The sequence below is a fragment of the Bufo bufo genome, chromosome 4, assembly GCF_905171765.1.
Source record: "Bufo bufo chromosome 4, aBufBuf1.1, whole genome shotgun sequence".
Taxonomy (NCBI): Eukaryota; Metazoa; Chordata; class Amphibia; order Anura; family Bufonidae; genus Bufo; species Bufo bufo.
In genome coordinates this window covers 455,819,538-455,836,821 of record NC_053392.1, presented here as the reverse complement: position 1 = coordinate 455,836,821, position 17,284 = coordinate 455,819,538, and the positions used below count along the sequence as shown (strand labels likewise).

General features: G+C 42.8%; 1 protein-coding gene across 2 annotated transcripts in view; it reads right to left on the bottom strand.

Moving 5' to 3' along the window:
• Positions 1-17,284, bottom strand: part of LYST (lysosomal trafficking regulator) — a 736,927-nt gene that overhangs the window by 601,136 nt on the left and 118,507 nt on the right. For both annotated transcript variants that reach the window (XM_040429442.1, XM_040429443.1), the window contains exons 7-8: positions 15,273-15,423; positions 6,170-6,381 (exon numbers count right to left, since the gene is read on the bottom strand). In XM_040429442.1, coding sequence (XP_040285376.1) covers positions 6,170-6,381; positions 15,273-15,423 — 363 coding nt within the window. The remainder of the gene's footprint in view (positions 1-6,169; positions 6,382-15,272; positions 15,424-17,284) is intronic.

Genomic DNA, 17,284 nt, shown 5'->3' with positions numbered 1-17,284 from the left:
TTCCATGGTATTACATATAGCTCTGATTAATGGGTCTAAATCTTCAGAGGAAAAGAAAAACTTTGTCTTCCTCCTCAGAAGATGGATTTAATTGTTAACGTTCCTCTCTATCTGAAATAAATATGCATCAGAAGACGGACGCTCTCTAATCCTTTTACTAGATTTCTTCTTAGATAATGATGCAGATAATCCAGACATAGCGGATTGTATTTCCTACTTAAAGAGGAGCTTTCACTAGTTTAAAAACTAACTATATCAGTGGGCAGAGCGGCGCCCAGGGGTCCCCCTGCACTTAATAGTATGTCTGGGCGCCGCTCCGTTCGCCCGGTATAGGCTCCGGTATCTGCAGCTCCCTCTGTTGTACTGGGCGGAGTTTTTGTATTAGGGTTGTCCCTTGCTGCAGCGCTGGGCAATCGAGGTGCACAGCTCATAGCCTGGGACTCCAGACATACTAGTAAGTGCAGGGGGACCCCTGAGCGCCGCTCTGCCCACTGATATAGTTAGTTTTTAGTTTTTAAACTAGTGAAAGGTCCTCTTTAACCATAGATCTTATATCATTCATCAAAACAGGAGATTCATCCTGCACAATTTTTGATGACAGTTTTTTTTTTATATGCTGGATTCTGCTTTTTGTTGCAAATGGCACATTTATCAGTCATATACTTTTGTTTTAAAACAGCTTCCTTTTCTCTCTAGCAATAAAAAGATATAAGCTGTGATAAGAACCAGCATATAAGCAATGGAATAAAAAGGTCCCAGATCCTGGTTACTCAAGGGCTGAAAAGATGCTGGATCTGTATTAGCTGGACTGCGATCCATGTTTACCCCAGAAAGAAGATCTGCAATCTCCCGGCTACTGTCCACAGCAGCCACTGCCATTATATAAGAGCAGGCCATGTGGGACGCAGGCACGCTGAAACCGGAAGTGACACTATCGTCGTCACTTTCGATGGGACGCAGGACAGTAAAGGGCAAACTGAGGGCAATCTTTCTTCAAGGGGTGTTCTGGGAATTAAGAAAATTAAAATACTTAAATATTACTTTATTATAAATATATTCCCAAATTCCTTTCATTAGTTAAAATGGCTCGTTTTGTCTGGGGCGCAGTCATCAGGAGAAATAAAATGGCCACCGTCCTATTAGTACATAAAAAACCTGTCCTAATCACACAGGAGGACACTGAGCTAAAGAGCTGCCTCATCCTCCTATCTGCTCTGCTTGTCAGAAAATATCATCCTGAATACAGCTGATAAGATCTTCAGCTGACTTTCTGAAGGAAAGGAATCCATGAGAAGACATCATGTACAGAGAGGATGGACTGGCCAGACTGTGGCAATGGAGGCTGGATACAAGAGCTGCTGCTTATTGCCCCCATCCTCCTCTCTGTACTTCATGTCTCCTCATGGACTCCATTCCTACAGATATTCAGCTGAAGATCTTATCAGCTGTATTCAGGACCATAATCCCTGACCAGTAGAGGAGGAGGAGGCAGCACTTTAGCTCAGTGTTGTGAAGTCACTTGTCATCCTGTATAATTAGGACAGCGTTTGTGTGTACTAATAGGACGGCAGCCATTTTATTTCTCCTAATGATTGCTTCCTAGACAAAACAAGTCATAGCTAATTAAAGGTATTGAAATATATATTAATTTATTATACTGTAAATGTAAGTATTTTCAGAATTTTTTTTTTCTTAATTCTGGCCTCATTATTGGTTCGCCTCCTGCAAATCTCGTCCTCCTGCGTCAGGAAATTACTTACCGACGGCCCGCCGAAAAGCTGCAACGCTCGCACCGAAAGTGCCAACATCCAAAATGGCGCCGGACGCCATCTTCCTTCTTCCAGCGCTACTGGTCACAAATTATAGGGAGCAAGCGTTGGGCTTTACACCTCGTGTATCGGCCCCAACAACAGTCAGTCATTCTCCGGCCACGAAGGTAGGGAGCTGCGGGCTTTGCCTTCCTGTAAATGCCGCCCTCACAATAGAGAACTTTCACAGGCAATTACCACCCACCCTCTCCACATGTCTTCTCCCAAACAGGGACAGGAAAAACACTGAGAAGTTAGGTAGGAAGCGGCAATTTAATCTCTCTAAGTGTTTTTCCTGTCCCTGATAGGGCGGGGCTAAGCTCATGGGTGCAGTCGAGGAGACGACTAGGGGAAAAACTTATTGGGCCAAAAAGAAAGCAAAGAGATCTATACAATGGTTATGGTGGCTCTGAAAGGATTAGATGAGGTGATTAGCTATTTCCTGTTTTTGTGAATTTATTTTCTTTTGGGATATCTATTATTTTCATCATATCTCATGGTGTGGGTGGGGTTCTAACATGCTATTACAGTTATAGGGGTCTATTCAAAATTGTGTTTCCTCTTCTCAGGCTCCACAACTGTTCTTTGCTTTTATTATGTTGTTTTTTTTTTTTTTTTTCTATATTTTTTGTGAGATGTTCTAATTCAAGGATACAAATTCTTGGATGGCCTTTAATAGGCAGCAGAGTGCTCATCACTGGAAGAATGTTCGATTTAGAATTTTTAAATACAGTTGATTACAGAGATGGACTTCAGCAGCGGTTTTAAATGCACAATTTATGCGATTAATGTTTTACGTATTATTAGGTTTGTTTATCAAATTCTTTAATTATTTATCGGCATTTAGTATAATTTCACACTGGTGTTTTGGGTTTCCGTTTGTGAGATCCGTTCAGGGCTCTCACAAGCAGTTAAAAAACGGATCAGTTGTGCCCTAATGCATCTTCACCAAACATGAGTGTGAAAGTAGCCTTATATGTATAATTGCAGAAGCACATCAAAATTGGAGTATATACAGTTGGAAGAAAAAGTATGTGAACCCTTTGGAATAATATGGATTTTAGCACAAATTGGTCATAAAATGTGATCTGATCTTCATCTAAGTCACAACAATAGACAATCACAGTGTGCTTAAACTAATAACACACAAAAAATTTAATGTTACCATGTTTGTATTGAACACACTATGTAAACATTCACAGTGGCGGTGGAAAAAGTATGCGAACCCCTAGACTAATGACATCTCCAAGAGCTAATTGGAGTGAGGTGTCAGCCGACTGGAGTCCAAATCAATGAGATAAGATTGGAGGTGTTGGTTACAGCTGCCCTGCCCTATAAAAAAAACACACCAGTTCTGGGTTTGCTTTTCACAAGAAGCATTGCCTGATGTGAATGATGCCTCACACAAAAGAGCTCTCATAAGACCTACGATTAAGAATTGTTGACTTGCATAAAGCTGGAAAGGGTTATAAAAGTATCTCCAAAAGCCTTGCTGTTCATCAGTCCACAGTAAGACATATTGTCTATAAATGGAGAAAGTTCAGCACTGCTGCTACTCTCCCTAGGAGTGGCCGTCCTGTAAAGATGACTGCAAGAACACAGCGCAGACTGCTCAATGAGGTGAAGAAGAATCCTAGCATGTCAGCTAAAGACTTACAAAAGTCTCTGGCATATGCTAACATCCCTGTTAGCAAATCTACGATATGTAAAACACTAAACAAGAATGGATTTCATGGGAGGATACCACAGAGGAAGCCATTGCTGTCCAAAAAAACACATTGCTGCAAGTTTACAGTTTGCACAAGAGCACCTGGATGTTCCACAGAAGTACAGGCAAAATATTCTGTGGACAGATGAAACCAAAGTGGAGTTGTTTGGAAAAAACACACAACACTATGTGTGGAGAAAAAGAGGCACAGCAACATGAAAACCTCATCCCAACTGTGAAGTATGGTGGTGGGGGCATCATGGTTTGGGGCTGCTTTGCTGCGTCAGGGCCTGGACAGATTGCTATCATCGAAGGAAAAATTAATTCCCAAGTTTATCAAGACATTTTGCAGGGGAACTTAAGGCCATCTGTCCACCAGCTGAAGCTCAACAGAAGATGGATGTTGCAACAGGACAACGACCCAAAGCACAGAAGTAAATAAAAAAACAGAAAGGCTTAAACATTAGAAAATACGCCTTCTGGAGTGGCCCAGTCAGAGTCCTGACCTCAATCCGATTGAGATGCTGTGGCATGACCTCAAGAAAGCGATTCACACCAGACATCCCAAGAATATTGCTGAACTGAAACCGTTCTGTAAAGAGGAATGGTCAAGAATTACTCCTAACCGTTGTGTACGTCTGATCTGCAACTACAGGTTGAAGTTATTGCTGCCAAAGGAGGTTCAACCAGTTATTAAATCCAAGGGTTCACATACTTTTTCCACCTGCACTGTGAATATTTACATGGTGTGTTCAATAAAAACATGGTAACATTTAATTCTTTGTGTGTTATTAGTTTAAGCAGACTGTGATTGTCTATTGTTGTGACTTAGATGATCAGATCACATTTTATGACCAATTTATGCAGAAATCCAAAGGGTTCATATACTTTTTCTTGAAAATTGTATTTTTATACTAGAATAAGAATTTTTTCATATATGAATTATCGTATATTTCTGCCGTATAATATTTTTGCACATCGCTGGCATGTTTTTGCACTATTTACTCTGGGTACTGGCATTCTGCATGTTTTTTTGCGCTTACTTATTTATTTTGTTTAGGTGTCATAATAAAAAGACCTTTGTAAATATGCAAGCGCATAAAGGCTGAGAGTCAAGCACTGACTCCAGTAATCTTGGCATTACATCATTCAGCAGATTTATGTGCCGGGACGAAGGAGGTTGCTGTATTCTCCTTGGCATTCTGGCACACTGCGTTCTGCGGACTCGAGATTCCCTCTGTCGAGTGAGTGCAGTGTTAACCCCAGTAAATTATTACACTCTATAACGGAATATGCATTTAGAAAATTGGTTGTGATACTGACACTATGGAATTGGGGACTGGGTCTGCAGCCTAAAACTTGTTCTTATCTTTGTTGTGAGCCTGCACTCTATGAAAGCACACTTTTTACTTTTTAATAAAAAAATCTAGGTATTCGTAGTTTTAGCTATATTCAGCACAGCAGGTTCTTTTCCCTGCATAAAATATACAAACATACATATTTTTTTACATTATAAAAATAAAATAAAAATCCAAATACTTAAAATATCCTTCTTTCTCCAAAATGAATGCCATAGAGGGACAACATAAAATGTCACTTTGAAGGGGCTTGTAATGTTTTAGCACTGTACATTAACTGTACTGGCAGTATGGTGCCATAGAACCAGCAACAGATAAATAGGCCACCAAAATCCAAAATGCTTTTTAGTCCTTTAACCCTTTCCCGACATGTTACGTACTATTACGTCACATGTTGAGTTTTTAAAGATGGTGCCCGCTCCTGAGCAGTGCATTGGAGTTTAGGATAATAGCAATCTAATGACTCATTGTTATAATTAACAGTTTTCCTTAAATATTAAAAAAAATATATATATTATATGTCAACTAATCGCACAAAAGAAAGGTCTAAGGTGTCCCGTGAAAAATATCAAATACATGCAAGTCTGTTCAGAAATTAATGGGCCATTAGGTAGGCCCATTGCTAAAACTGAAAAATTGGCCTGAAAAGAAAGGGTAATTACACTGGTAATTAAGAGGTTAAAATGTTGTGAAATATCGATATTTCTGGAGGTCTAGGAGACGAGAGACAAATACACTTTTTTGAAACCTCCCTTTTTCATATCTGTGAAAAAAAAGAGGTATTCACCATTGAGTTTTCTGCACAGGGCCACAACTAACCTAAGTACGGTCCTAACAAAAGGTGTACACAGCCTTTAAAATTCTACCAATAAATTTATGTTTTATACAATTTCTGGAATTCAAACATCTAGCTAATCTTCCATGTTCATTATTCCACATTCATTCTTGGTAGTCTTTAAAATAGGGGTGCACAACCTACGGCCGGGGGGCCACATGCGGCCATCGATATATTTCTGTGCGGCCCCCAACCATTTGGTACCAGACATGTATGTCAATGTCTTGTGGCTGCTCACAAGTATTTTTCATGTATTTCTCCCATTAGATGGGAATCCTGGAGGTGTAACCAGATATCTATATCATATACTATAGGTACAATATGCTATTAATACAGCATTTCAGTTGGTAATACTCCTTTAACTTTTATTTTCGGCCCTTGGGATTACTTCAGTCTGACAATGTGGCCCTCAACCACAAAAGGTTGTGCAACCCCGCTTTAAAACTACTGATTAACGTACCTGCTGAACTAGAAGCAAAATGTTCTTTTTCCGCATCCTCAATATTTTTAAAATGGTGTGGAAAACTCTGTTGACTAAGCTTGTGTTTGCGTGATATCCAGAAAGTAAATTTAGCACTAAAGCACAGATTTCAGGATACAAAAGTTCTCCGCTGGTACACATCTCTAGTTCATCATTTGTGCTTAACAATTCTTCAAGTTTTGTTTTGACTTCTGCAAAAGTACAAAAGGATTAAACAAAGAGGAGTTAAAGAGGGCCTTTCACCAGAGGAAAGCCTCTAAACTAACTATACAGAAGTGTAGAGCGGCGCCCAGGGATCCCCCTGCACTTACTGTTATCCCCGGGCGCCGCTCCGTTCTCCCGGTATAGCCTCCGGTATGTGAGTAGTTAGGCTCCACCCACTTGATCCTGCCGGCGTCTTCTTCTCCTATGCTGTAGCGCTGGCCAATCACAGCGCTCAGCTCATAGCCTGGCTATGAGCTGAGCGCTGTGATTGGCCAGCGCTACAGCATAGGAGAAGAAGACGCCGGCAGGATCAAGTGGGTGGAGCCTAACTACTTACATACCGGAGGCTATACCGGGAGAACGGAGCGGCGCCCGGGGATAACAGTAAGTGCAGCGGGATCCCTGGGCGCCGCTCTACACTTCTGTATAGTTAGTTTAGAGGCTTTCCTCTGGTGAAAGGTTCTCTTTAATACAATAAAACCTAACAAACAGAAGAAAGACTGATTATATGTACATGAGGTTTTGTGAACACTATGTTGGGGGCACTTGCTTAGCACTCATATTCGAAAAATCTGGTGAATCTCTTTTCTTTTGCACAATCCCAATGTATTGAAAAGTGCAAACAACAAAATTTACCAATAAAATGAAAAAGCAATACAGATGTACAGTTGTGTTCAAAATTAAGCAGTGTGTTTAAAAAAGTGAATAAAGCTCAAAATCCTTCTAATAGCTTATATTTCCATACACACAAATGCATTGGGAACACTACACATTCTATTCCAAATAAAAATATTAGGAAAAATATATAAAATTTGTGTTGTTCCTCTAAAATAATTAAGTGCTCTTTGGCAAATTGTAACCTCTTCAGTACATGTCTTTTTTTCCACAGTGGGACTTTGCGGGGGCTTCTTGCAGATAGCTTGGCTTCACATAGGTGTCTAATAGTACTCACAGGTAAATTTAAAACTTCTTTGATCTTCTTGGAGCTAATTGTTGGCTGAGTCCTTGCCATATTTGGCCTAAGCATACCACCTCATCAGTGAAGCATGGTGGTGGTAGTGTCATGGCGTGGGCATGTATGGCTGCCAATGGAACTGGTTCTCTTGTATTTATTGATGATGTGACTGCTGACAAAAGCAGCAGGATGAATTCTGAAGTGTTGCGGGCAATATTATCTGCTCATATTCGGCCAAATGCTTCAGAACTCATTGGACGGCGCTTTACAGTGCAGATGGACAATGACCCAAAGCATACTGCAAAAGCAACCAGAGAGTTTTTAAGGGAAAGAAGTGGAATGTTATGCAATGGCCAAGTCAATCACCTGACCTGAATCCGATTGAGCATGCATTTCACTTGCTGAAGACAAAACTGAAGTGAAAATGCCCCAGGAACAAGCAGTTACTGAATACAGTTGCAGTAGAGGCCTGGCAGAGCATCACCAGGGATGAAACCCAGCGTCTGGTGATGTCTATGCGTTCCAGACTTCAGGCTGTAATTGACTGCAAAGGATTTGCAACCAAGTATTAAAAAGTGAAAGTTTGATTTATGATTATTATTCTGTCCCATTACTTTTGGTCCCTTAACAAGTGGGAGGCACATATGCAAACTGTTGTAACTCCTATACCGTTCACCTGATTTGGATGTAAATACCCTCAAATTAAAGCTGACAGTCTGGAGTTAAAGCACATCTTGTTTGTTTCATTCCAAATCCATTGTGGTGGTGTATAGAGACAAAAATGTCAGAATTGTGTCGATGTCCCAATATTTATGGACCTGACTGTATATAGTCATTTTTCTAACTGGTATAAAATAGAACTGGCTTAGTTGTCCATAGCAATCAATCAGATTCCACCTTTTATTTTTCACAGCTCCTTTGGAAGATGAAAGAAGGAATCTGATTGGTTGCTATGGGCGACTAAACCAGTTTTCCTTTGCACTAAATTTGTTAAAGGGATTCTGTCATGACATTTGAGGCCTATAACCAAAACATATGGCCAGGTCCCTACTAATAACCTGAATCCGAAACTGTCCTTATTAAATGTGCCTGTGGCTCTATTAGCACATAAAACAGGTTTTTATAACCTGTCATTCACCTACCTAAGGTGCCCAAGGGGACGTCGCTTCATACAGGGTGCCCGGCTGCAGCCATCTCAGTCTGGTGCCCAGCGCCGCCTTCCCACTAGAAATCGCCTTCCTCTCCTCAGCGCCGCCTCCGAAATAGTCCGCTCCCTCAGCCAGATCCCGCGCGTGCGCACTAGGTATAACCTGTTGCGCCCGTGCGGACTCCTGGCAGCGGCCTCGCTGAGCGAAGTGCGCATGCGCAGTCCGGCGCACTTCGCTCAAACATGCCTTTACCGCCCTATTGCAGCCATCCTCTCACAGCCGCACGGGATCTGGCTGAGGGAGCGGACGATTTCGGAGGCAGTGCTGAGGTGAGGACGGCGACTCTATTGAAAGGCGACTCTATAGTGGGAAGGCGGCGCTGGGCACCAGGCGGAGATGGCTGCAGCCGGGCACCCTGTATGAAGCGACGTCCCCTTGGGCACCTTAGGTAGGTGAATGACCAGTTATAAAAACCTGTTTTATGTGCTAATAGAGCCACAGGCACATTTAATAAGGACAGTTTTGGATTCAGGTTATTAGTACGGACCTGGCCATATGTTTAGGTTATAGGCCTCAAATGTCATGACAGAATCCCTTTAAATCTAGCACAATCTATTGTATTTTATTTTTATCATTTTAAGTTACAAGTGTATTTTTTTTAGGAACGTATAATATTAAATATTTCAATAGACACTAATGTTTCTGGGTTGTACCAAATGAAGAGAGCCTATCTATAATAATTATTTATTGATCTTTGTATGAGTAGAATCTGGGTGTCGATTAACGTAGACAATCTTATTATCCAAATAGCCCTAGTGATTTCAGTGGCGAGGTTTTGCTGTGGGCTATGTGGTGTGTGACTCCTTTGATCTCTTATACACTGCTGCTGTCGTCTCCATATTCCAGCAGCTGATATTGACCACTTTGTCTCCCTGTGGCGACACCTCAGCGATCCGGCCAATGAGGTATGTGGGGGGCGGACGGGGGAGTGGCACCTTCTGGTTGTCCTCTCCACCCTCCTTCTTCCGATTGGATACCGGCCCGATCAGCACCACCCTATAAATGAGGGGACTTGTTCTTTTAAGTCAGCTGTGCATGCGTCCATACCATTGCCAGAGGCTTCACACCAACAGCGTGTGTGTAGCCAGTCCTCTTATCATCCTCTGTGTATGCTTCTGTTCGGCTCTTGATGAGCAACTATAAGCAGAAACGCATAGAGCTAGGGAACAGGCAGGGGGATCGTGCTGTGGACAGGCATGGGTAAAGCCTATAGGAGCAACTATTTGATAAGTGAGAGGGATATCGTTCCTGTCTTACAGTGTAGTATTAGTTAGCTCCATCAAACAATGGCCAGCCTATCCTCACACAGCTGTAGCTTTTAGGAATTAGGGGAACCACCCACTAATTAACCACTATTAGGGTCGAGGGCGTTAGACTGAGCCATATGTGGCCAGGTGGGCTCCACGTGTGATTGACCCGCAGGGTGGACACTAGTGAGGCTATTTCTGGTTCCCCATACCTCCTCACCAGGGTCACACTTACGTGGTACTTACGCCTACTTCCCCGGTTGAGTGATGTAGTTGATAATGGTGCTGGCAGCTCTCCTGCCGTTTACATCTGTACTTTTTCTTTTGTGTTTTGTTCCTACCTACTTTTAATTATATTTCAACAAGGAATTATTATTTTGTTTTAAACGTTATCCCACACTAGCAGTGAATTTCTTTTGATTGTGGGACGTTCAAGTACCTATCAATATAACCGTGAATTGCGACCATTCACAACAACTTCTATAAAAGAGTCATCAACGCCTGTACAGGCAATTATCACTTTGAAAAAAAGCTAATGCGCATGAATACACATTAATGCTTTTCATGTACTTAACTAGTGCACTGCATGCTGTGAATCTCATGAGCATTACAGCAATATTGCCAGTGCCCAAAACATCCAAAAGCAAAGCTCCATACTCAGGTCTAGGTTAGGTGACAAGTTAAAAGCTTTGTTTTTAGGGAGGGCGGCTGCTCATTGGCCAATTTCAACGCACTGCTGCACCATCCCCGCACTAGAGTAAGTCTCTGACTGCATAGGCTAAGAAAAGGCTGGCCAAAGAAAGACCCATGGGGGACGGGGGAGCAGCCTATGAGGAGCCCAACTGACATCTGGAGGCAATCTGATGAGTGGTGGACTGGGGTAGAGGAATCACTTAGAATGCAGTGCTGCTGCATTCTTCTGACTGTGGAGCCAGATGCCAACATCACATCAGAGGTGACTGTCAGACAAAAAGGTCAGATTCCATCAAGACCCAGAGAGGTATAATGAAGTACAGCTTTGCACCCACAAAATCACTGCTAAACTCTCCTGTGTTCTCCATTCATTGCCTCAAGGCCCTCGGCTGCCAGAGTCCGCCAATTGCTCTGCCTCTTTCGGGTCTCTGAGCCTGGCTTTTACTACAATCACATTACACACTGCTGCTCTGACTGGAAGCATTCTCTGGCTCAGCAGCTAAGCACTATCAAGGGTAAGAAGAACATTCAGAGGCTTAGATGCTCAGCCACAGCATTGCTGGTGCAGTGATCACTGAGTCAGGATGTCGGTTCAGCCTAAACATGATATAGACTTATATGAGGCAGTCAGGCTGGGTTCGCACTTCAGTTATGTGATCAGTTATTTTGATCAGTGAGGGTTCATTCACACGTCCGTAATTTGGGTCCGCATTCGTTCCGCAATTTGCGGACCTATTCACTTTCAATGTGGCTGAAACGGATCTGCATCTTCAGGATCAGTTTTTTCGGGATCCGCAATTCCGTTCCTGAAAAAAATAGAACATGTCCTATTCTTGGCCGCAATTGCGGACCAGAAAAGGCATTTTCTATTTTAGTGTCTGTGATGTGCGGTCCGCAAATTGCGGATCGCACATTGCAGGCGTCCATGTTTTGCGGATCCGAAAAACACTTACGGACATGTTAATGGAACCTTATTGTAAGCCAAAAATAGGTGCGGGTCAAAAACAAAAAACAAGTGCATATCTTTCCATTATAACTTATCTCTAAGTAGCCTTCACTACTGGTTTTGGCTTACAATAACTGATGGAAATGTAAGATTACACTCACCGGTAATCACTTTTCCATGAGCCCATGACAGCACCCTTGAGACCGCCTCCATCCAGGACAGGTAACAGGAACTTTTTTCCTACAGGATAGTAAGGTAGATACCACTTTCTTGGAAAGGCCTCTGCGTTCTAGGCTCTCCCCTTCAAGTACCATGCTGTTCGATGTAGTTGTCTCACATTCGGGTGGAAGATAGGGCCTTGAAACAACAGGTCTCGTCTGTCCGGGAGAATCCAAGGGTCTGCTAGGGAGAGTTTCCTCAAACAGGTGAACCAGGTTCTTCGAGGCCAAAAGGGAGCAATCAGGATGACCCTCGTCCTTCTCCTGTCTCAGCTTTTTTAGAACTCTTGGAAAAAGTCTCAGCAGGAGGGGGCGTACAGGAGTTGATCTGGCCAAGGGAGGGAGGAGGCATCTATCCCTGTTGATGAGTCTTTTGACTTTAGGGAAAATAATAGTTTGCATTTCCTGTTCTCCCTGGTTGCAAATAGGTCCAGTCCAGTCCAGTCCAGTCAGCCCCAGAGGGGAGTTATTCGGTTGAAGGTTTCTAGATTTAGACACCATTCTCCCTGGTCCAAAATATTTTTGCTTAAGTAGTCTGCAAATTTGTTTCTGTTCCCTTTAGATGTACCGCCTTGATAAATGGAACGCAAGGTATGATTAGGGAAAAAATGTCTGCAGCCAAGGACATAAGTCCCTCTGAACTGGTCCCTCCTTGTCGGTTTATATAGGATACGACAGTGGCGTTGTCTGAAAAAATTTGGGTCCTTTAGGGTGCCAAGGTCTTCAAATGGTAAGGCAGACCTCTTCGAAATTTTGTCAATGGGGGCATCCAGTTTAGGAGGCCTATGCCAACTAGCAGAATCAGCCTCATCAAAGGGATATTTCCTATTTATATTTTTTGGAACAAAGAATTTTTTTATCAGGTTTCTTCCATTCCTTTTGGATCAGAAACGTTATATTTTCATTTACTGGAAAAACCCTGGATTTTCTATGTCCCAAGTCATCCAATATAATATCCTGAATAGACTTTTACCTCTGGATTCATCTACTTTCATAGTAGCATGGATAGCCTTTATTAAAGATTTCGTATCATCTGGGAAAAATAGGGGTCTACCTGTGGTTTCTTCATCCGAAGACGAGTCTAAACTATCTAGGATTTCTCCCAGCTCGTTTTCGTCTGAAGAATCTGAAACCATGGTAGAGAGGCCTTGCTTGCCAGAGGCTGAGGAAGGGAGGCACTTTTTAAACATTTTCATCAAATCAGACACTTCAGATTTCACAATATCCTTAATGCTTTGGAGTAGAGATGGTGACTCCCCTTCCACAACTTTGTCAAGACAATGCTGACATAACATCTTTGACCAGAAAGGGGCAAGCTTCCTCTTGCAAACCGCACATTCTTTCCCTCTGGTCTTTGAGGTAGCCTTTTAAGGGCCCTCCTTAATTGTCTAAAAATAGAGACAAGAAAAAAACACCCCCTTTAAAAACTATTAATGAAATAAAAGGCTGGGGAAAGATCCCCCTTACCCCACCAGGAGTACTGGTCTAACTTCATGACACTCCTGCGGGTCGGCGCGCTGACTGCTGTCATCCTCCATGATAGAAGGCAAGGAGAGAGCGTTTTTCATTAGAGGTTTAACTCTTCCTGTAGGCTGGCTGGTCTGCTTCTGACCGCACGCTTAAGGGACCATTGAATCGCTAGGTCGGGTCCCTGCTGGTGCTCCCGTGCATTAGTAGGAGAACTCCTCCCCCACTTCCGGAATGAACTCTGCGTGCGTTCCAAATACCACAAGTTGCACCACGCACTTTCGGTTCTTGCCCGCACACGCGAGATTTCGCCTCTCTCTGTTCCCCACTGCGAAATGCGCCCAGGCAGGAAAGCCGGAGAGGGAGGCCCCGGACGTCTGGAGCACCGCCAGGAAGCTCCGACGTGCCGGCCACACCTCCTAGTGCTGTCGGGACTGCCCAGGAACTCCAGCCGGAAAAATAATTCCAGGATCCTGAAGGCAGAATCCAGACTTATCAGGCGGCTCCTAGAGGAGACTTACGCCGAACCAGGTAACTCCCATTCAGAGTATTCCGGGGACCTACAGCCTAATCCTTTGCTCTCCACAAAATTGTCCTATCCATAGGAAAGGAAACAGGAACTGGTGGTATAGGATAGGTATCAACAGATTATCGGTTTTACCGATATTATCAGCTGATATTCAGGATTTTGAAAGTTATCGGCATCTATTTTACTGATATTCCGATAACGTATAGGGAATACGGATCGCGCTCAGCAGCACAGGGGAGAAGGAAGCAGTGTCTCCCTCCCCCCCTGTGCTGCTGCTGCCACCAATGAGAGGAGGGAGGACAAGAGGAGGGGCTGTGGCCAATGCGCCACCAATGAAGATAACTCTCATTAATTCATATACAGGAGGCGGGAGCTGGCTGCAGAATCACATAGCCGGCTCCCGACCTCTATGACAGGTAGCTGCGATCTGCGGTAGTTAGGTGCCACACCTAAGGGGTTAACTGCCGCGGATCGCAGCTAACGCTCATAGGAGGTCGGGACCCGGCTATGTAATTCTGCAGCCAGCTCCCGCCTCCTGTATATGAATTAATAAGTTATCTTCATTGGTGGCACAGTGCGCCCCCTCCCCCCAACCCCAGTATTAATCATTGGTGGCACAGTGCGCCCCCCCGCCAGTCCCAGTATTAATCATTGGTGGCGCAGGGCACTCCCCCCAGACCCAGTATTAATAATTAGTGGCGGTGGCCACAGGGTCCCCTCTCCCCTCCTCCTCAGTGGAAGTTCCGATCGGAGCCCAGCAGTGTAAGCCTGGGGCTCCGATCGGTTACCATGGCAGCCAGGACGCTATTGAAGCTCCCTTACTTCTGTGTGCACAAAGCACAGAGCAGCAGGGACAGTGTGAGGTCCTATTCACCCTGATAGAGATCTATCAGGGTGAATAGGACAAAGGTTCTAGTCCCCAAGGGGGCTAATAGTGTAAAAAAAAAAAAAAACACACCAAAATATTAATTATAAATGAAAAAGGAATAAGAAAGATTTACAAAAAAAAAAAATACACGTTAACAATAAACATTAGTTTGACATATCTTGTCCAAAGGCAGTAAACCTAATATGATTCTACTTCATCAACTGCCTAGCCCCACTCCATGTCTTTTTCTCGTAATGCCCTTCTTATCTCCTCAGTCTTTTAGTAAATTAAAGGTTAGCTTAGTGGAAGTTTGTCCCACAAATCATATATTTTATTATTAGGCAGTGGAAAAACCAACAGGACAGCAGCAGAACATCTTACCAACTCCGGAATGGGTCGATAAAAGAAGCGCTGCACACAGCCTAGGATCCTGGCTTGGGACCACTAATGCTAAAATGAAGAAAGGCTGCAGCACTCTTCCAGTTCTTTGTAGTTTATTAAATCATGTGCATCAAACATGCCATGTTTGATGCACATGATTGAATAAACTACAAAGAACTGGAAGAGTGCTGCAGTCTTTCATTGTATTATTACGCAGTGTCAAACTCTCTCACCTTGATGCTTTTATTTCATCACAACAATTTATGTCTAGTTGTATACTTTTTTCAAGCATTCAACATCCTGTATATACCATCATATTTGTTTTCGAATACGAAAGTATTTACTAATAAATGTTTAAAAAAGTACCATCATCTTCAGATGCATCTTCTGGGTTACTTTCACTGTCTGCTTCATATCCTCCTTCCTCTCCAAAAATGCTTAACTTGCAACCGTGGCTTTCATCTGGATGTTCAGGAATTTTTCCATGATCGAGAACAAACTCTTCAGACATCTGTACCTACCAGAATAGACCAATATTAAAGTTAGTCTCCAATACTTGGCATGAACATGCTCAATACTGTTTCAGCACTCTGAAGTACAAGATGAGGACACCAATGGAACCCACTGTCATAGATACCCAGGAACCTACCAAAGAGGAAGTGAAGTGCTAGGTTATATTTGGTATTAACTGTTTGTTTAAAATTTTATTCATTTCAGGGAAGGACACTGACAACTGAGGGCCATGTTTAAAGATAATCTGTCCTGAAATTAGCCCTAAATCAGATCACTCCCATTGCCCCACTCTGCACCCTCAAAGCTCCCACTGAACATTGTCCGAACTGCTGAAACTTGCACTCAGGTGGTCCACTCCTTTATATGTGCGACATTCAGCAGTCCAGACAATGTATTACGAGCAAATTTGAGGAAGGGGAAAAGGGGTTATGAAAAAAAAAGAACTGTGTATGGGCCCCTGTACTTTGACATTCACAAATTTTGGCCATATGAAGTTGCTTTGCTGGTAAATAATTTTGAGAATTTGAACAAAAATCAATCCTCCAATTCCTTACTTAAACACAATAGCGCTGATTTATTATGCCAGAATTCTGGAATCAAAAAGTTGCAAAATTGGGCTTTTGACACTTTTTGTGGCTCAAAATTTAATTCAAGGACGCTAAAAATAAAACAAAAAACAAACTTTATTGTAATAAACTACTTATAATAGTAAACTAATTTTAATAAAATACTTTTAATAGAATAGAGGGTGAGGGGATGTGATGACGTAGTCAAGCTACGTTGCACCTCCTTCCTCCCGCTCCACCTCGCCGTGCAAACTATGTTCTACCCTGACTGATCAATGGGTATTGCTGCCTCTGAGACTTGGACCTCCTCAGCACCTTGGCCTGTTTCCCTGCCGTGATTGCCTGCTCCCGCCTGTTGTTCATGGACGGTCACTGCTTCTGGTGCACGCTTGCTCCTCTTTACAGACCCGTGTCGTGGCTACCTGTTTCCACCTGGCGCTCATGGATGGTCTCCAGTCTCCGCCTGCTTTCGCCTACCTCTCCGCTGCTTGACCCTCCGCTTCCGTGCTCCTTGCTTCCAGCCAGCTTGGGATTGAGGTTGGATGAGATGTTGCTCTGCGTCCTCTCTGGTCCATATGTTTGATCCATCGCTCCTTTTGTCTTCGGTGTATACCCTTCAATCCTTCTGTGTTTGCCTTGTTACACCAAAAAGTTTGCTCTATTTTCTGATTATACTACTGGATGGGTACTGGCTGCATATTGGAAGAACTACTATGATGAACTGTTTTTGTCCCTTTTAGTTTTTTTGGTTTCTTCTTTTTCTTTCATTTTTTTATCATGGAAAGTCTTGATTAGAATTGTTTATACTATCTTCCTCAGTGGTAATCAATATAAGAAGGAAAAAGGAGAAAAGGAAGGGAAGAGAATAAAAGAAAGAGGAAAAAAAAAAGCTAAAGGAATGAGAGGAAAGAGGGGAAGAGGGAAAGAAAAAGGAAAAGAGAAAAAAAAGGCCCCTAAGCAAAATAGGCATTCTGCTGAGGATACATCTGCCAAAAATGGTCAGAAATTGCCAGAAATGGCCAAAAAATTTTAATTTTTGAAATCCCCAAAGGTTGTAACTACAAGAGCGGGACAAAAAGGGGTGCACTATTCGGACATATAAAAAAAAAAGGGCGGATCTAGAATGGAAGAAGTATTGGATCATTATATTCAGGAGGTGGGGGCAGAGAGAGATGATTTAAATGCCTTGTCCAAAGATGAAACCTCACCACTAAATAAAATCCTGAGTGCGGTTAAAAAAAAAATGGAGAGCTAATAAAAGATATTTCAACTCAACTTGGGGTAATTCAGACTGATGTG